At 45.9% G+C, this 20,199-nt stretch overlaps 1 protein-coding gene across 4 annotated transcripts in view; it reads left to right on the top strand.

The window, feature by feature from the left end:
• LOC148540729 (peroxidasin homolog) overlaps positions 1 to 20,199 on the top strand; it is a 75,519-nt gene that overhangs the window by 18,620 nt on the left and 36,700 nt on the right. For all 4 annotated transcript variants that reach the window (XM_088442852.1, XM_088442853.1, XM_088442851.1 and 1 more), the window contains 6 exons: positions 8,949 to 9,020; positions 9,120 to 9,289; positions 16,442 to 16,559; positions 17,362 to 17,531; positions 18,630 to 18,902; positions 19,464 to 19,580. In XM_088442852.1, the coding sequence (XP_088298978.1) occupies positions 8,949 to 9,020; positions 9,120 to 9,289; positions 16,442 to 16,559; positions 17,362 to 17,531; positions 18,630 to 18,902; positions 19,464 to 19,580 (920 nt within the window). The remainder of the gene's footprint in view (positions 1 to 8,948; positions 9,021 to 9,119; positions 9,290 to 16,441; positions 16,560 to 17,361; positions 17,532 to 18,629; positions 18,903 to 19,463; positions 19,581 to 20,199) is intronic.

Here is a 20,199-nt window from a genome sequence, read left to right as displayed (position 1 = left end):
TGTTTTGTGATAATGGACAATTTATTTCTGCCCTGCTTCAGCGGCCAGCACCATAAGACTCTTAATAGCATGCGGTTTGCAATGCCAGAAATTCCTAGATGCTGGGCATGGGTCTGGTGGGCAGGAGCAGCAGAGACAGTTGAATTGCCACAGACTCCCTAAAGTGCCCATCCACTTGAAACGACGATTACGACATTGTAATCATGCAGTCGTTTGTCAGTCTGTCATGTGCCTACACTGAACGAGCAGTCGTCCGTCAGGTTGTTCAGCATGTTTGCCCGATGATAGATGTCTAAACGACCAGCGGGAGCGCGCATCGCTGGTCGTTTTAGAAATTTTTGTAATCGATTTGAAAGCTATTTATGAATGATAACGTTATCGTTCAATCGATCATATTAATTGTCTAGTGGATGGGCACCTTTACTGTAGTGCTGACTGAGAAAAGCGTGGTGAGACGCAGCACCTGAGACGGAGAGGTCTTCCCGGTGACCGGAGATCAGCGTGGTGAGACTGAGGCTGTTTGAGCACCGCTCTGCCAATTTCAGGATACTCTAACAGCAGTGGCGTTTGGCAGCATTCGGTCCCAGGGGAAGCTGGTTCCAGTGACATCTTCCAGCCAAGCAAGCAGCTTCTTCATTTACAGTGGAGGCGGGCAGAGAGGCGCTTCCCTCATCAGTGCAGGGGTACGTCTTGGCTGCCAGAGGGAGATCAGATCATTGGGCAGGTCCTGCCAGCTCGGGCCAAAGCAAACACCTAGATGGCGTTTAGTAAGCCCCAGTTTACTGACTACACCTTCCTGCATCAATAAACAGTGAGCGCCCCAGCGATTACCACATAGCCCAAAAGACTGTGTTAGACGTGTTATTGCAAGTTTTAAGGACTAGTATACCAGCATATAGGAGTGAACTGTTTAAATCTAAAATATGAGGCAGTCGGCATTCTTACTACCAGCATAGACTGCTAAAACATTGACATCAGCTCTCCTCAGACTCTGCCAGTATGCTGTAGCACAATAAAGTACAGCAGAACCTCCGCATCTATGGCAACATAAAAGGCTCTGGTAGATTTGTGTGTGGCAGAGCCCTGCTACTCTTTCCTTTCAGGAGAAAGAAATATTATCTACTCAGAGAAAGGTATCCAGTTCTTAGACTTTCATGCTCAATTTTACAACTCCGATTTGATAATTCAGATATTTAACCCTGAAGTGACCTGTGCTTTATAACGTGCACCACCGTGGCCAATTTAGCTGAACTGCGTTCTATATCTTTATTGGGGCCCCATGGTATTGACAATACATGTGATTTGAATTTATATTAGGGGTGAGCGGGTTCGGATTTCTGAAATCCGAACCCCCCCGAGCCCCCCCGATCCGAGTCCGATCCGAGTCAGGCTCGACTTTTCCCGCCTGACTCGGATTCTGAAATCGAGGCAAAACGTCATCTTCCCGCCTTCCGAGTCTCGCAGGTTTTGGATCCTATATAAGGTACCCACGTCGGCGCCATTTTCTCACTCGGCTGTGGACAGTGAAGAGGGAGGGTGGGAGTTAGGGCTGTGTAGTGTAGTGTAGTGTAGTGCTGCTGTTGTCCACTACTTCAAAGTCCATAGGGGCTGGCTGTGTTGTGCTGTGCTGCTGTTGTTAATAGGGGCTGTGTCCACTACTTAAAAGTCCATAGGGGCTGGCTGGACTGTGTTGTGCAGTCAGTTCTCCATAGGGGCTGTGTCCACTCCAAAGTCCTGTGCAGTGTCCCAGTCCTAAAGAGGTGCTGTAGTGTTGTCCAGGGGGTGCTCTGTCCATCAGGGGTGCTCCCCCCAAGTGCTAAAAATATAATATATTTTCTGTGTTTGTGAATTGTGTGCGCAGTAGCCGCACGTGCATCAACAAAGTAGTGCCAAGCGTGCGCCTGTGTCATAAGTAAAGGGCCGGCTGGCTTGACCGTTAAGGGTGCTGTAACCCCCGAAAGTACACTCCAGTCCAAACCAAAAAAAAAATTATTTTCTGTGTTTGTGAATTGTGTGCGCAGTAGCCGCACGTGCATCAACACAGTAGTGCCAAGCGTGCGCCTGTGTCATAAGTAAAGGGCCGGCTGGCTTGACCGTTAAAGGGTGCTGTAACCCCCGAAAGTACACTCCAGTCCAAACCAAAAAAAAATTATTTTCTGTGTTTGTGAATTGTGTGCGCAGTAGCCGCACGTGCATCAACAAAGTAGTGCCAAGCGTGCGCCTGTGTCATAAGTAAAGGGCCGGCTGGCTTGACCGTTAAAGGGTGCTGTAACCCCCGAAAGTACACTCCAGTCCAAACCAAAAAAAAATTATTTTCTGTGTTTGTGAATTGTGTGCGCAGTAGCCGCACGTGCATCAACAAAGTAGTGCCAAGCGTGCGCCTGTGTCATAAGTAAAGGGCCGGCTGGCTTGACCGTTAAAGGGTGCTGTAACCCCCGAAAGTACACTCCAGTCCAAACCAAAAAAAAATTATTTTCTGTGTTTGTGAATTGTGTGCGCAGTAGCCGCACGTGCATCAACAAAGTAGTGCCAAGCGTGCGCCTGTGTCATAAGTAAAGGGCCGGCTGGCTTGACCGTTAAAGGGTGCTGTAACCCACAAAGTACACTCCAGTCCAAACCCAAAAAAAAATTATTTTCTGTGTTTAGCCGCACGTATATATCAAATCGATATAACATAAATGGAGGACCAAACTTTCTCCGATAAAAATAAAATAGAGAAAGATCAAGAACCACTTCCTCCTAGTGCTGAAGCTGCTGCCACTAGTCATGACATAGACGATAACATGCCATCAACGTCGTCTGCCAAGGCCGATGCCCAATGTCATAGTAGAGGGCACATACAATCCCAAATGGCAAAGTTCAGGAAAATGACCTTGAAAAAGACATTTAAATCAGCTGAAGAGAAACGTAAACTTGCCAATATGCCATTTACGACACGGAGTGGCAAGGAACGGCTAAGGTCGATCCCTAGTATGTTCATGACTAGTGGTTCAGCTTCACATGACGATGGAAGCCCTCCTCCCACTAAAAAAATCAAAAGAGTTAAGCTGGCAAAAGCACAGCGAAGAACTGTGCTTTCTAAGAAGATATCACAAATCCCCAAGGAGAGTCCAAGTGTGGTGGTGGTTGCGATGCCTGACCTTCCCAGCACTGGACGGGAAGAGGTGGCTCTTTCCACCATTTGCACGCCCCCTGCAAGTGCTGAAAGGAGCACCCACAGTCCACTTGCTGATATGCAAATTGAAGATGTCACTGTTGAAGTACAACAGGATGAGGATACTGGTGTAGCTGGCGCTGAGGAGGAAGTTGGCGAGGAGGATTCTGATGGTGATGTGGTTTGTTTAAATCAGGCTCCGGGGGAGACAGTTGTTGTCCGTGGGATGAAAAAGCCCATCACGGTCATGCCTGGGCAGAAGACCAAACATTCCACCTCTTTGGTCTGGCAATATTTCTATCCAAATCCGGACAACAACTGTCTTGCCATATGTACCATATGTAAAGGTGAAATAAGTAGGGGTAGGGACGTCAACCACCTAGGAACATCCTCCCTTATACGGCACCTGCAGCGCGTTCATAAAAAGTTACTGTCAAGTTCAGAAACTTTGGCTAAGACCGTAAGCAGTCCAGGGACACCTAAATCCCGTTGTCCTGTTGTATCCAAGCGCCTGCAAACCACACCGTCAACTCCCTCCTCGTCAATTTCCTCCTTAGTTAGGATCGGAAGTAGTCCTGCAGGCCATGTCACTGGCATGACTGACTCTCCTATCCGGGATTCCTCCGGAGGATCCTGCATTGCTACGCCTACTGCTGCCGCTGCTGCTGTTGCTGCTGCTGGGAGTCGTTCATCATCCCAGAGAGGAAGTAGGAACACCACTACTTTTACTAAACAATTGACCCTCCAACAGTCCTTAGCGAGGAGGATGAAGTACGACAGCAGTCATCCTGAAGCAAAACGTATAACTGAGGCCTTGACTGCTATGTTGGTGTTAGACGTGCGTCCGGTATCCGCCATTAGTGCAGTGGGATTTAGACAATTGATGGAGGTAGTGTGTCCCCGGTTCCAAATCCCGTCTAGATTCCACTTCACTAGGCAGGCGATACCGAGACTGTACAGAAACGTCAGAAAAAGTGTCCTCAGTGTCCTGAAAAATGCCGTTGTACACAATGTCCACTTAACCACGGACATGTGGACAAGTGGAACAGGGCAGACTAAGGACTATATGACTGTGACAGCCCACTGGGTAGATGTATCACCTTACGCAGCAACAGCAGCAGCGTCACCAGTAGCAGCATCTCAGAAATGCCAGCTCGTTACAAGGCAGGCTACGCTGTGTATCACCGGTTTCAGTAAGAGGCACACCGCCGACAACCTCTTAGAGAAACTGAGGGAAATCATCGCCCAGTGGCTTACCCCACTTAGACTCTCCTGGGGATTTGTGATATCTGACAACGCCACCAATATTGTGCGGGCATTACATCTGGGCAAATTCCAGCACGTCCCATGTTTTGCTCACACAATAAACTTGGTGGTGCAGAATTTTCTGAAAAGCGACAGGGGCGTGCAGGAGACGCTTTGGGTGGCCCGAAAAATTTCTGGCCACTTTCGCCATTCAGCGACTGCGTGCCGAAGACTGGAGCGCCAGCAAACACTCTTGAACCTGCCCCGCCATCACCTGAAGCAAGAGGTTGTGACGCGGTGGAACTCAACCCTCTATATGCTTCAGAGGATGGAGGAGCAGCAAAAGGCCATACAAGCCTATACATCCACCTATGACATAGGCAAAGGAGGGGGTATGCACCTGACTCAAGCGCAGTGGAGAATGATTTCCGTGTTGTGCAAGGTTCTCCAGCCCTTCGAACTTGCCACACGTGAAGTCAGTTCAGACACTGCCAGCTTGAGTCAGGTCATTCCCCTCATCAGGCTTTTGCAGAAGCAGCTGGAGAAAGTGAAGGAGGAGCTAAGACGGAGCGATTCCGCTCGGCATGTGGGACTTGTGGATGAAGCCCTTCATTCGCTTTGCCAGGATTCCAGGGTGGTCAATCTGTTGAAATCAGACCACTACGTTTTGGCCACCGTGCTCGATCCTAGGTTTAAAGCCTATGTGGTGTCTCTCTTTCCGGCCGACACAAGCCTGCAGAGGTGCAAAGACCTGCTGGTGAACACACTGTCAGCTGAAGCGGAACGTGACACGTCAACGGCTCCTTCTTCATTTTCTCCTGCAACTGGGGCTGCCAGGAAAAAACTTAGGTATCCTAAGCAACCCGCTGGCGGTGATGCAGGGCAGGCAGGACCAAGTTTGGACATCTGGTCCAGACTGAAGGACCTGGCAACAATTTCTGACATGTCTACTGTCACTGCATATGATACTGTCACCATTGACAGAATGGTGGAGGATTACATCGGTGACAGCATCCAAGTAGGCATGGCAGACAGTCCATACCTGTACTGGCAGGAAAAAGAGGCAATTTGGAGGCCCCTGTACAAACTGGCTCTATTTTACCTGAGTTGCCCCCCCTCCAGTGTGTACTCCGAAAGAGTGTTTAGTGCAGCCGGGAACCTTGTCAGCGAAAGGCGTAGGAGGTTGCTTCCACAGAATGTAGAGAAGATGATGTTCATCAAAATGAATTATCAGCTCTTCCAGGGAGACCAGCCTCCAGAAGGTACAGAGGGACCTGTGGTGGTGGATTCAAGTGGGGACGAGTTAATACTTTGTGAGGATGAGGATGTACACACTGAAGAGGGTGAGGAATCGGTGGATGAGGAGGATGAGGATGACATCTTGCCTCCATAGAGCCAGTTTGTGCAGGGACACATTAATTGCCAGCTTGTTTTGTGGGGGCCCAAACGAACCAATCATTTCAGCCACAGTTGTGTGGCAGACCCTGGCGCTGAAATGATTGGTTTGTTAAAGTGTGCATGTCCTGTTTATACAACATAAGGGTGGGTGGGAGGGCCCAAGGACAATTCCATCTTGCACCTCTTTTTTTTCTTTGCATTATGTACAGTTTGGGGCCTAGTTTTTCAAACTGCCATCCTGTCTGCCACTGCAGTTTCACGCCTAGATGGGTCACGTGTTTGTGCCGCCCACTCGTGTCGCTTAGCATAGTCATCCAGCTACCTCGGTGCAACGTTTTGGACATAAAAACACTATTGTGAGGTGTGAGGTGTTCAGAATAGACTGGAAATGAGTGGAAATTAAGGTTATTGAGGTTAATAATAGCATAGGAGCAGAAAAACCTACAAATTCTGTGATTTTAGCTGTTTTTATGCTTTTTTTAAAAAAAATACAGATCCAAAACACAAAACCCAGAACCCAAAACACGGAAGGGTGGTTTTGGCAAAACCAATCCAGATCCAAAACACGAAGAAAGATCCAGATCCAAAACCAAAACACGAAAAGTGGCCGGTGCACACCCCTAATTTATATATTTACAAACTTGGTAATGATAAAACTATTATTAAAGTGTTACATAGAACATCACATTTGTGAAACTCTACATGTAATTGTATGCTATTGTAATTGAAAGTGTTTCATGAGACTTTTAAAACCACTTTAAAAATCCTGCAATAGAGGAGGGTTGTGACAATAAAGTTGAGTTCTAATTCGGAAACTCCAATTGTGATTGTTTCTGAGTTGACGTAGGCCTCTTACTATTCATCTGAAAAATAGAAGAATTTGTGTCTGATGAAAAGGGCACCGAGTCCTTGGTATTACACTATACCCATCCTTATCCTATGGAATTTCTCCATATGGGAGTGGTGCATGCGTGGTCAGTAGACGGTGCACTGGAGTCCCGGCAGAGGAGTGAAGAGACTGCCGACTTGGTAATTTCACTCCCAGCACATCGCAGAGACGGGCTCTTTTCAAATTATTTTTTTACATGGGTTATAATTGCATCCTGCAGTGTGATCATGGGCACTAATATCGTGCCTAGACTACGCCGAGTACAGTGTTCCAGGTTGGAGTTCATCATTGATTATAAAAGTCTGTGGCTAATATTGATCTTCATACTTGATACTTTGAATGGCAAGCATTCCTATAATGACCTGTGATACCGTTACACACAATGCTTCATACAGATGTGTCCTCGTACACTGTGGCTTCAGTCTTACCAAACATCCCCTCTCAGCCAGGGGTGCCGATAGGGGGGAGAGCGGGTACTACTTGCCCGGGGTGGATGGACTAGTCAGTTGTATATCGGGCAGGGAGAAAGAAGGCTGGTGCTGCTTAGTGGCAGCAGTGTCTCTCCCCAGCACACGCTGCTGTGTGCTGGACTGCGGAGCAACGGCTGCCTCCTCTCTCTCAGCAAGTGTAAAGCTAGGTACACACTATAAGACTGGACAGATAATCTGTCTACCCGGAGTGAAAATCTGGTAATGTATGGGAGCAAATGACAATAGTTATTTATTGCTAAACACTGGAAAATCGACAAACGGTTGTTTGGACAAATTGGTTAAATCAAATGACCATTTTCGTCTGTTTTCCAGTGTTTGAGAACAAATGGTCGATTGTCATTTGCTCCCATACATTACCAGATTGTACCTAACTTTACAGGGGGTGGCTGATCGCACTGTTCGCCTTCCCCCTGGTCACGCAGAATAAATCCGACCCACTTCCCAGAGCTACGCCTCCTTGATTTGGCCATGCCTCCTCCCTTTACCTGGGCCTGTCAATGTTCTGGACAGTCCTGCTCTCTCAGCATACCTGGTCCCGGGCAACCCGGCTAGTCGAGCGTCTTTCGCTCAAGTGTGCATCGTATTTGCATAACTAAAGCAACTGGAAGCAACAAAACTACTTTGCTAGTTTACACTGAGAAATTAAATTTGATGATGCAATCTGTGCTAGGATGCAGCGCTTGCTGCATCTTTTTCTCACTCCAAACTTTGTTGAACTTCATATGGAACTTTAAGCCTGATTCGTTACGGATTGCAACTTCGATTGCAATAGCGATTACGCATGCAGTCTCACTTCGATAGTATGCTAATGCATTGCGATCGCTATACGCTCACAGCACTACATAAGGACGCCCACTTTACCTTACACACATCCGTAAAGTTTAACAAGACAGCGAAAACATTGGTACCATTGCAGCCTCACGCACACTTGCACAAGGTCAGACCATACTCAGAGGATGCTAACTTCAGCGCACGCTATCAGGCCTCAGTCTGCGTAGGGCATCACAGTGGATAATTCATGCAACGGCGTTCAAATGCACTGGCACGTCTGGGTTTCTCTGACCACCACCCTAACCCCCCCCCCCCTCCCATCACCACCTGCAAATGGCACTTCCTGTCAATTACTCTGCGATAAGTCTGCGCAGTTGCTGCGATCACAGTCCCAATCGCAGTGCCGTCTTCGCGCACTGAGATGCTTGCGCAGAATGCATCAATTATCCCATTGCGTGCGTATTGGCAACTGCAATCCTTGCTGAATTGTGCCCTTTGTACATGTATAAAACTAATTCCTGTGCGATGAGAATAAGACACAAGGAAAATGTTACACTACACCTGTCAGAGCTGCTTAGGCGCATCAGCCGTCTCACGTGGTATGGCGCATAGCCGCTGGGTGTATGAGGACACATCTGTATATACTATGCCACATAACTTACCGTAATATTTATGATATTGCAGGGATACGTGCACATCTGTTAGAGAAACAATAGACTAATAAGCAGGTATAACATTGATGTGTCCATAGAATAGTCTGACATGCATAGGTGCTGCTGTATTTTGTGGTACACCAGGTGTCTCTTGTCAAAAGACTCGCGTACCCATTGCCTATGTCAAAGAAATCTGATTGTAAGCTCTATAGGAGCAGGGACTATAGTGCCAGAGTAATAATTGCAACTGAAAAGCTGTGTAGTAGGTTGGCACTACATAGAGGATGACAATACATAGTGATGTTACTCTTTGTAACTTGATTAGGTAAGTGGTGTTCTCTCTGCAGATTCCTGCACAATAACCGGATTACAAGGATTCAACTAGGAACTTTCTCTCAGCTCCCATCTCTGACACGTTTGTAAGTAACAGTTTGATTACTGTGGAAAGCACTACGGGTATTTCCAGCTTATTGTTTAAGAAAGAGACTATACTCCAATTAACATCTTTATCTGGGCAGACGTCTGGATTCTAACCCCTTCACCTGTGACTGTGAGCTGGTGTGGCTGGTGGATCTTCTGAGGAAGCTCACGGAGAGGAGCAGCACTCATGCAGCTGTGACATGCGAGCACCCTGTCCATCTGCGAGGGATGTCTGTGAGCTTGCTGTCTGCTGACCAGTTTAACTGCGGTGAGCTGGATACTTTTTGTATATTTTAAATGTCTGCCACTGCTAACTCTTAAATAAAAAGTATGGATAAAAATAAAATGGGGTTCTGTGATTTATGGTGATTATAAATATCTTTAAGAATGAAAAGCAGGAATAATCTCGTATTGCATTTGAAGTCTGATGACTATTCTTTGGCTATAGGTGAAATCCTATACAAACCTACTTTGGTACAAACATGGCACAAACAACCATTATCTGAATTTAAAAAAAAAAAATATTTAAAATGTAATTTTAAATGCTGTATCACCATGTATTTATGTGTAAAGAACAATTATGGTTACCTAATTGGTGGTAATTTCATTGCTTTAAAGCACTCTGGCAGTACTGATAAGTGTTAAACCTTAGCCAATGGAGACAGTAAGAAAGGAACCCATCCTGGAAGGTATAATAGGATTTTTGGTCAACTTACTGTTGAATCCTTTTCTCTTAAGCAGACTGGGGAACACTGCACAATGGGATTGTAGGTTGAGGCTGGAGCTGGCACCTAAATTAAACTGTAGCTTTAAAAGTAAGCTCCTCCCCCCTGCAATCCCACAATTCCAGTACTTCTTTAAAAGAGTCCGGAGAGGAGTAGCAGCAACCCTGTGAAACTGTTAGAGCAACCAAACAAACTAGTAGGGAAAAGACCAGACAAGAACCAAACACCTCGCATGACTGAGCGTGAAGGGGGATCGCAGTGTTCTCCAGTCTGCTTAAGAGAAAAGGATTCAACTGTGAACTGACCAAAAATCCTTTTTTCTCTTGCAGCAAGGCTGGGGAACACTGGACAATGGGACGTTTAAAAGCCGCCCTCAGGGGAGGGAACGCTCAGACTGCATGACCGGAGAACTGTACATCCAAAGTGGGTGCCGCCGCCGGCAAAAAACCTGAAACTTAAAGCAAACGTGTGGACAGGGGACCAGATAGCCGCACAACGGACGTGTGCTTCTGAAGTTCTGTGCGCACTGCCCAGAGGATCGCCACCGCTCTAGCGGTAGGCACTGACTCCTGTTCTGGTTCCAGTCGCTCTGCACCAGAATAAGATTAAGTAATCACTGAGCGGGTCCAACAAACAAGGGACTGTTGAGTAGCTGGCCAACCATGTTCCGCCCCGTCATTAAGAACCCGTAGAGAACAGTGCGGTGTACCAAGAAAACGTGTCCAAGGAAATCTGCAGAGCGCAGTCCAACTAGCTGAGCCAGATCAGGCCAATCCCGGTAATTTTACCAAAGGAGGAATAACCTGAAAGACCATATCCTGGTGGAAGTACAAGGCCGAAACCAGTGTCAGCTGGAATCATAAAACCTATACTGAGAAATGCGCAATCTTCATGGAAGACTAGCAAAGGCAGCTTGCAAACTCTAAATACGGAACTAAGCCGAGGGAAGGCAATAGCCAAAAGGTAGACCATCTCCCAAGCAACTAACTGAAGATCCATTGAAGCCGACGACTACAATGGAGCCTGCGTGAGAGCCGACAGGACTAGAGTAAGAGTCTATGGCTCCGTCTTTGGACGAACAGTGGATGAAAATGCAGTACACCTTGTAAAATCGGTTTGGATCCTCGTAACAAAAAACAAAAAAGAGCCGCTGGAAAGAAAATGAGAGGGCCGAAGTCTGTATAGTCACAAAATTAAGTCATCAACAGACCTACAAACCCTCCAGAAGGAAGGCCAAGAAACATGGGCGGTGAAAACTTGTATTGGTTACACCACAAGAGGTAGAGCTTCCAAGCTCGTAGGTAATTGCAAGATGGAAACTGTCCGAGCTCGCAGCAGAGTACGGAATGACGAGGCAGAAAAAAACCTGCAGCTTTCTCAATCTCTGTTGCCCAAGTCCGATCATGAAAGCCTAATGAGGAAGATCCCCTGTAGAAATCTGCCCTTGTTGTAGAAAGTCTGTAAGAATTGGAAGACTCCACTCCGGACCTACCGACCTTAGGAGAACGGCTGTGTACCATGACCTGCATAGCCAGCCTAGAGTCCCAAGGATTACTCTCACTCGGGAAGCGTCTGGCTGGTGAGGACGAGAGAGATGGCTTGGGGCATGAGCCCATCAATCAGCTGAGCCGTTGTGAACAGTGACCCAAGGCACTGGAGCCAAAAAAGCAATTTCACAGCCTCTCAATCCAGGAGACTCATGGCCCTGGACACATTGAGCCCATCAGGGGAAACCAATGATTGGACCTGGAGAACGTAAAACCCTCTACCACTGGAGAGTGACAAGTGCATGCGGACCAAAGGAGAACAAGAGGGATGTTGAGCAACCCCTCTGAGTTTGGAGAATCATCCCCCGGACCTCCCGTGAGGTGAATCTGGTCCACTGGATGATCCAATAGTGGAAATCCGCATGCCAAACAACCGAATGTTCCTCAAGGTCGATGGACGAGTCACAGATCAAACCCTTAAGACTAAGGTCGGTAGGGTCCATGCAATGTCTGCTGCAAGACAACCGCCACTGGAGAGAGGCGTCGAAGGCCACTCCCAGAACTGAAGGCACAGCCAAGGGAGACCTCGCAAAGTTGGGATAAAGCACTGCTTCAAAAGAACTTGAAACAAGCAACCTAGGAAGGTCCACCCGTTGAAGTCGATGTGTCCTGCACCAGCAGACCATCTGAAGAGGGCCTAATTGTGATGCCTTCTGTGCACAATATATGCAGTAGCACTGACCTGATCGTGTGTTTGGCTCCACTGGACTGTAGCGCCCGGAACCGGCACGGACCACAGTCGTTTGCCCACTGAGGAAGAAGAGTGACCTTCCTGAAACGGTACCTGAAGATATACGGTTCAGATGTGTAGTGAGGATTTGGAGGTCTCCACAGTGTGGGTCCCTGATCGTAGAGAGTTCATACGAACTGAACTACCCACCCCGTGGTGCTCAAGGCTCGAAGAGACCAGACCGGCCAAAATGAGCAATACGGTATTCAACTAGGAAGGAGATAAACCCCAGGTTCCTTTCCTGCAGCGGAACTGGAGCAACAACTGTCTGCTGATAGGAGTGGAATGATATGATAAGGAACAAAATGGGTATTCAAGTGCATGTGAAACACAGATCCAAAGGGCCTTTCGAGGCAAAACCGGCCTTAGCTGAAACCTGCAAGTTACCTGTGATCTGGTTTGCATCACCTTCCCCATAGAGACTGCCATAAAACTGTCCCAGCAATCCGGCAGGAAATTCCTGGGCGAAGCTCCGTAAACAAGGAATAAGTCAGCAGAAGCGACCAGAACACACTCCAGAAAACAACCCCAGAACCAGGCCGGAGACCACCCTCCAAGTTACAGCTAGCGGATCCCTATAGGATGCTGAGCCCCGCACAGGAAAGGGTGTGAGTTGAGCTAAATGGCTACTACAGTGACAACCAAGGGAGGAGCTTCCATTCAGATACCTAGTCCATTGGAAGCAAAATGTGCGAGGAACGGAGACCTCTCAATCCGGCGTCTCCTAGGCCTCCCCGATGAGTCCGAGATATCCACAGAAGAGAGTAATTTCCTTTCATCACCAACGCTTGGACAGACCCACAGCCACCCCTTGGGAATACCTATCTAAACAGCGTAGAGTTTCCGCTCCGCAGCAGTGAAGAAGACCGCAGGTCCACACCCTTCGGCAGGACGCTAGTCTCTGCAAGCACCATCGAAGTTGGGCTGCTAATGGAGGCCTAGAAGGAGGGTTACACCTAGAAGTCCACCCCCCCCACATGTGCCTTGGGCAGATGGGATACTGCATGTGAGGGAGCAGTTGCTTACTGCAATGACACACCCTGTCTGGCCCGAAGTCAGGGTGGTACATGCTGCGGCTGGTAAACCATTCACCGAACCCTATAGAGGGAAGAATCCTGCGCCTGCGAGTTCCCCAACTTGTTCTCCTTTTTTTCTTTTTTAAATGCAACTACAACAGGGCCCTTCAAACGTGCCCTACGCCATGAGCACCAAAAGAACACTGGAATTGTGTGATTACAGGAGGGAGGAGCTTACTTTTAAAGCTACAGTTTACTTTAGGTGCCAGCTCCAGCCCCAATTTACAATCCCATTGTCCAGTGTTCCCCAGCCTTGCTGCAAGAGAAATGGTATTCTTGAGCCTAATTGATCAAGCAGCATTTTTTTTTTCTAGAATCACTCATTTTCAGGTTTTTTTTTTTTTTTTTTTTTGTAAGGCTGATCAATTCATGCTCATAAAAAATGTGATTGATCCACTGCTTAAATTTTCCAGACCGAGGACCTGATTTAGATTTGGGAATAGAGTAAGATAGAGTAACTGTGTGTACCTGGACAAACAATGTTGCCATGCAAGAGGTGCTAATACATGCATACATTTTTAATTTATTTTTGCATGTGGGATAAATACTGGCTGCTTTTGCATGTAGCCAGGCAATTACTGGACAGCTTTTATTTTTACACTGCAATTTAGATTTCAGTTTGGACAAGCCCCTCCCAGTGGTACAAGTTAAAAAAAAGTCTTAGTGCTACTGTGTCTGCAAAATAAAATGGGTGTGGCAGCATAACACGACACCAATTTCTCATCACTCTGGGAGTATTCCTCTCCATGCCATTCCAAATACACCTTACCTATATGGTGTTTTTTCTGCAACAAGGAACCTGATCCTGGGCAGACAGTGTGTTCAGTCGGTATTCACTATTCATGTAGGAGATCACATGGTCCAGAAGATGCCTGTTTGTGTAGGAATATAACCAATGTCGTTGTCCTACAACAGAGGTTCAACCAGACTCATGCCCCTTATGTCACCTCCTGCCCCCTGTATTCCTTCTAGTCTCCTGCCCCTTGTGTTTCTCCAACCTGCTGTCTTCACAGCATACTGTTCCCTGTCTTTCCAGCTTCCCGTACTGTCCCTCCAGACTCTTGTCTTTAGAGCCTCCTGCCCTGCCACTCCAGCCTACTGTCTTTACAGCCTCCTGTGCCTGTCAGGCTCAACCCCCTTACCTGTGCCCCGCAGCCCACACTTACCTCCTTCTGGTGCTGCTTGCGTCTTCAAGGACAGCTCCGCTCCACTCTTCAGTATCCAGCAAGGCAACATCATGACGTCACACCACTGCGTCTGTGGACAAAAAGAACTTTATTGTGGCTGCCGCTGTCCTGGCTCTGTGTTTCCCCTGCAGTGCCAGTCTCAATGTTAACGACATTGAGAGCACACTGAACAATATCGTTCAGTGCCGGCACCCTCCCTCATCCTGAACATGGACAACCTGACTATGTTGTCAAGTTGGCCTGCATGTTCAGTCGATGAACGACATCTTCAATGACCCGTGGGAGTGCGCATCGTTGGTCGCTCACCGCGTACACACTGGACGATATTGTATCGTTCAAATCATCCAACTTATCTAGTGTGTACACGGCTTAAGTCTAACCATTTCTGATTTATGCAGTGTTTGCGCCTTCTTATTTATTGGTTCTGGATAAACAACCAGATGCATAATTTCTTGGATGACCTGAAACTTGGAAACCATTTTAGAATGTAGTACCGATTTTATCTGCATGCATGTTTAAAAAGGTACAAGGAACCGTTTCTTAAGCTTGAAGTCCTCCCACTCTTCTGGCAGTTGTAGTTGCCAACAAAAAGATTACTTTGAGTGTAGTCACTTGCTGATACTAAATCAAAGGGATTCTAGCATTGGTACTTCCAACACAAAATTGAGATCCCACTGAGCCACAAAAGATTTATGCAAAGTGCAGATTCTTTCGGCTGCTTGGCCAAATCTCTTCTAACAAATACCTAAAAAGGTTACTTGGGCTGCTCTGTTGCTGCAAGCCCTACTAACCTCTTTAGTGCGCTGATTATGATGTCGGATGCACAGGTCATGATGTCTACCGCTCCCTGGGAGCCACCCCATTTCCAGATGGATCACCAGCCATGGAAGAGACACAAAGTTCATCCGAAGCATCTTTGTGCTAGCTACGTGTGTCTTATTTATTTATTTTTATTAACCAAAATGTCACTGCTCCCCCATGCTCCGCTAAAACAAGAAATGGAACAGTCAAATATACCTTCTGTGGGGTGTTTACCTTTTCTTGTCCCTATTCAACTGAACCAGTGCTGTCCTGGAGTCTGAAGTAGAAACCTTTCTTCGAGTGTTCTTCCTTTTTTTCTCTCATCAGTCTGCTTCCAACCCTCTGCTTCTTTCCCCCACTTCTCCTATACCTCCACTCTCAACCACCTCCCTCCATGGTCTTGTTACCCCACTACTAAGCCCCATTCCCTCCTCGTTCTGTCTGTCACCTCCAGGGCTGCCAAGAGAAATTCTGGGCCCGGGTACTGCAACATCCTGTGGGACCACATCATGTATGGCTGCACCCATTTGTGAGTGGGTCTAGCATGTGAGATGCACCCACTCACAGGAGCATGGCATAGCACCCAGCAGCTGGAACTAAAGTAGTCACTACTGTATTAGGATGGCGGGACAGTCCCATAATAGCTGCATTTCTTGTCAGGCTGTATATAGATGCTAAAATGTAACACACAAATTAAAGTGCTTCTACTTTACTTTGTACATCTCTCATGTAAATAACACAAACAATCTATTTTCTATCATAGAGATAGATGTATGAAGGACTTAATTTTTACATAACATCAGGTCGTCTTATACACACACATTCCGCAGCACATATCCTAACCCACTGCTCCATGCTCCTTCTTCACTATCTACCCCTCTGTGTCGCCCCTGTCTGTCTGCCCTTCCCCTTTAGAATGTAAGCTCTCACGAGCAGGGCCCTCATCCTCACGTGCTTCTCCTCCCCCTACTTATAGTATAATTTACTCCTAACTCCCTACAATGGCACCTACCACCTGGTTGCTCATGTCCTGCTGCTTGTGTTTTGCAGCTGAGTTTATAACCTTGTCCTTGTCCTGCATTGTTTTGTATTACTATTAACTGTTTTTCTTGTGTGCTCATTTATGTACTGTGTAAGGCGCTGCGGAACCTTTGTGGCGCCATATAAATAAAGGATAATAATAATAATAATAATAATAACAAACGTTCTAAAAAGATGCCTTTTTTTTTTTTTACTTTTTATTATTTCTGTTTAAAATCATTGTTTAACTTTGAAATATATCCTCCCATAGTGAGATTATGTGGGGGTATTTGAAACTAAATCTGCTATTAATTGGACACACTTTACTTTACAGATATACCCCGTATACTGTCAGAGCCCAGAGATGCAGATGTCATTCTTGGGAACACTGTTTATTTCATCTGTCGAGCAGAGGGGAACCCAAAACCTGATATCATCTGGCTACACAACAAGTGAGTCACTCCTGGGATCACTCGGCAACTGAAAGCTCTTTTAAAATGTAGACTATGGGAGAATCCAGAATAGGGGAGATTTCATCAAAATTCGAGAGTTTCCTGGACATTATGCGAGTGTAGGCAAGCATGATATAGCATTACCTCAAGAATGTTGTCCGAGGGTACTGTATAGTTTTTAAATCTGCAGTTATGCAACTTTTACTAATTGTCAAGTTTTATTGAGCAGTAAATGTAACTATGAAGTCATATTTATACAGTTACAGAGACTCATTTAGAGTTGGGAGCAAATCATAAAGTAATTTTGCCCCTTGGTAATACCAATGCAAACTGAGGGGTGTCGGGTGTTTGCATCAGCCGTGGTACAGGTCGAAGATGGGGACATTATTGTACATTGTCCCTCTACTAGCATATAGCTATTAAGATTTTTTTATTTTTTTTTGTTTTTTAGTATGCTTTTTCCAATTTGCACTACATTAATCAAATATTATTGCTGATGATTTGCTATGGGCTATATTGTACTTTTAGTAAATACCCTACCGTCTTGATGATAAGCAGTGTTTCCACCTAAAGTTTGCGCCTCTCGATATAAATTTGTCCACAAATTTGTCTCTGTAGAAATGTTGTCAATTTAAATCACAAAGCTTTTACACAAAAAGAAAATGCAAAAATATCCTCCTATTAATGTAATTATCCTCTCTTAAATATAAAAGTCCTGCATGGTTATAAATGCAGCTTGGATGTCTATAGTTCTCAGGAATTACAATAAATGCTACATTCCATTTTGTTTGTTTCCTCACAGTAATGAGATTGATATGAGCTACGATGGTCGGCTAAATCTTTTACATGATGGGACCCTGATGATTCAGAACACTCAAGAATCTGACAAGGGTGTTTATCAGTGTGCCGCTAAGAATATAGCTGGCGAGGTGCGCACACAGGAGGCCATCCTGCGTTACTCTGGCAGCCGGTGTGAGTAACATGCCCGGGACGCTAGGGTGGTGCTGCAGTATAACACCTATAAAAGTTACCAGTCACCTGCATATACAGTACCACTGGAAGCAATTACTTTGATGGCAGAACCACTGTCCATAACAAATTAGCAAATAAAGTTACATTCTTTTGAAAGATGGTTTAGCCCACACAATGGCTGCTTCCACTACGTAACAGACAGGCACATTCTAGAAAGAACTGTTTGACAGTATCCCCTTCTGTATTTAAATGAGGCAAACACTATGTAAGTAAGTATGTGTATGTATATACATATATATGCTCATTATACTTGCATTTATAAAAAAAAAAATACTAGTTAATCGATGCCAAGCTATTCTTTGGATTTTAATAAGTGAAATGTCACCACCGTATATTCCTCAGGAGAAGTGCTCCTTGAGGACAGTGTAACAAACTATCATGAGCTTTCCAAGTAATGTTAAACAATAAGTGATAGGTGTAAAGTATATTTTTTATGCGTGTATTGTATGGGATGTAGTCAATATCTCGGCGGACGAGATGCCGGACGTCGATCTAACGACACCAGTATCCCGCCACCGGGTAAAATGCAGATGCCGCTATCTCTTATGATCTACATACCAGCGTCGAAATCCTGACAACCAGCATCCCGATCGTAAGAGACCGGACCCAGGTAAGTGTAAGCCAAGGGGTGTGGGGGTTAGGTTTAGACACCCCCTGGAGGGACTTAGCATTAGGCATCCTCCAGGGAGGTTTAGGGTTAGGTGCCACTGGGGGGAGGTTGGGGTTAGGCACCCCCCTGAGAGGGTTAGGTTTAGGGTCTGGCAAGGGGGGGGTTAGGTTTAGACACCCCCAGGGGGACATAGGGTTAGGCACCACCCCAGGAGTTTTAGGGTTAGGCACCACCCCAGGAGTTTTAGGGTTAGGCACCACCTAGGGAGGGGACAGGGGAGGATTAGGATACTTACCACCCAGCATCGGCATCTCCTCCTGTCGGGATTTGAAAAGTCGCTGGTATTTCAATCCTACTGTATGCATTGTTGCAGTGTAAGGTCCCATTATCAAGTTGATTACATAAGCAATGCATTCTGTCTTCTGCAGCAAAGCCATTTTTTATAATACAGCCTCAGAACACGGAGGTGCTAATAGGCGGTAGTGTAACGCTAGAGTGCAGCGTATCGGGGGATCCTCAGCCAAGCATTACTTGGACCACAGACAATGGGGATCCTGTTCCCAACAATGAGCGCTTCACGATCACCAGCTCTGGGGGCTTGTACATCCAGAATGTCACTTTCTCTGAACATGGACAGTATCGGTGTCACGCAAGCAACAGCGAGGGCTCGTTACAAGCATCTGCTTCTGTCATTGTACAAGGTGAAGCTACAGTATGAGCAAGTGTTGTGCTTTCACAAACTAGACTTTGAAATAATTATTTTTTATTGACTTACCTGGTGCTTTCTTCCTTGTCTGCAAGATTACAGTATGTTGTTAAGCTTATCTAGTGCAATTTTTCCCCAAACAACTATTTAACACCATCATTGGTTTATGGGATAGCTAATGAATTAATTGCAGGCAAATGGCATCTCTTTATAGTATACCTGCCTGCCATCTGCTCACATTGGATACAGCCATTTTGTGGGCAGAACCAGTATGAGCGAGCGAGCAACCTATCAATTTTATTTGTGCCTCAGGCATGTCGTTAGTCCTAGTTTGTGATGTCGGCAGTTTTCGCATATATTTGTTCAACCCACAAAATGGCTGGCTGCATACAGTGCAGGTAGTTGGCAGATTTTCAATTCTAATTTGAGAAGTTAGGCCCAAGTTAACAAGTTAAATCTGGTTTGGGGTACCATGTCAATGTCTAGCAGTAATACAAAAACTCCCAGCATGCCCTGCTAGTCTCCTTCTGTTCTCACTCTTGATTCTTGTGTTTAGAAGGACAAACATTTACAGTGGTTCCCAGTGACCAGACATTGACTGAGGGTCAAAATGCACAATTTGCCTGTTCTGCCAGTGGACAACCAGTTCCAGTTATAACATGGACTAAAGCAGGTAGTGCACATTGCCATTTCCATCTTTATTATGTTTTACAAACCAGCCATCTATTAACCAAGCTGTTGTCGTTCAAACTATTTTGAATGCTGCTGATTTTCTCAAGTAATTCTACAACTTTCTGGCCATCATTGCGCTGGCTGCCTTTCCTCTGGGATAGTTATTATTGGTTTGTTAATCTTCCGATAATTAGATTTATTCGGGAGCTGCTGACCCTGAAAAGTGTCAAACCTTTGTATGTAGACAAGCATTAAGGAATGAGGCTGAAGTTAGCGTTTTATTTAGCCAACTTTTTATTCGTGTTCCAGTTTCTTATTCAGGTCATGTTATATTAAAGCTAACAAATCAAGCTAACATTGCATACACAAAAGAGCGTCTCCCTTACACAAGATTCAGTTGTACTTTGCCTGGCCCAAAAAGGTTTTGGGTACTAAATTTTATTATTTTGCAGAAGTAACTGTAGTTGTTTCAGGGTTAAATAGCCTTCAGCTACAAATTTGACACTTGGAACCAACAGAGGTGGGGGGGGGTCCCTTACTTATGACCTGCTTGCAATTTGTCTGGGCTAACAAGGGTTTGGGCTTGAAATAGACTGGCAAAGTGGGAACATGCACTCATT

This window comes from Taudactylus pleione, unplaced genomic scaffold, assembly GCF_031769625.1.
Source record: "Taudactylus pleione unplaced genomic scaffold, aTauple2 ptg000018l, whole genome shotgun sequence".
Lineage (NCBI taxonomy): Eukaryota > Metazoa > Chordata > Amphibia > Anura > Myobatrachidae > Taudactylus > Taudactylus pleione.
The sequence above is the reverse complement of the archived record's forward strand: the minus strand, read 5'-3'. Positions and strand labels throughout refer to the sequence as shown.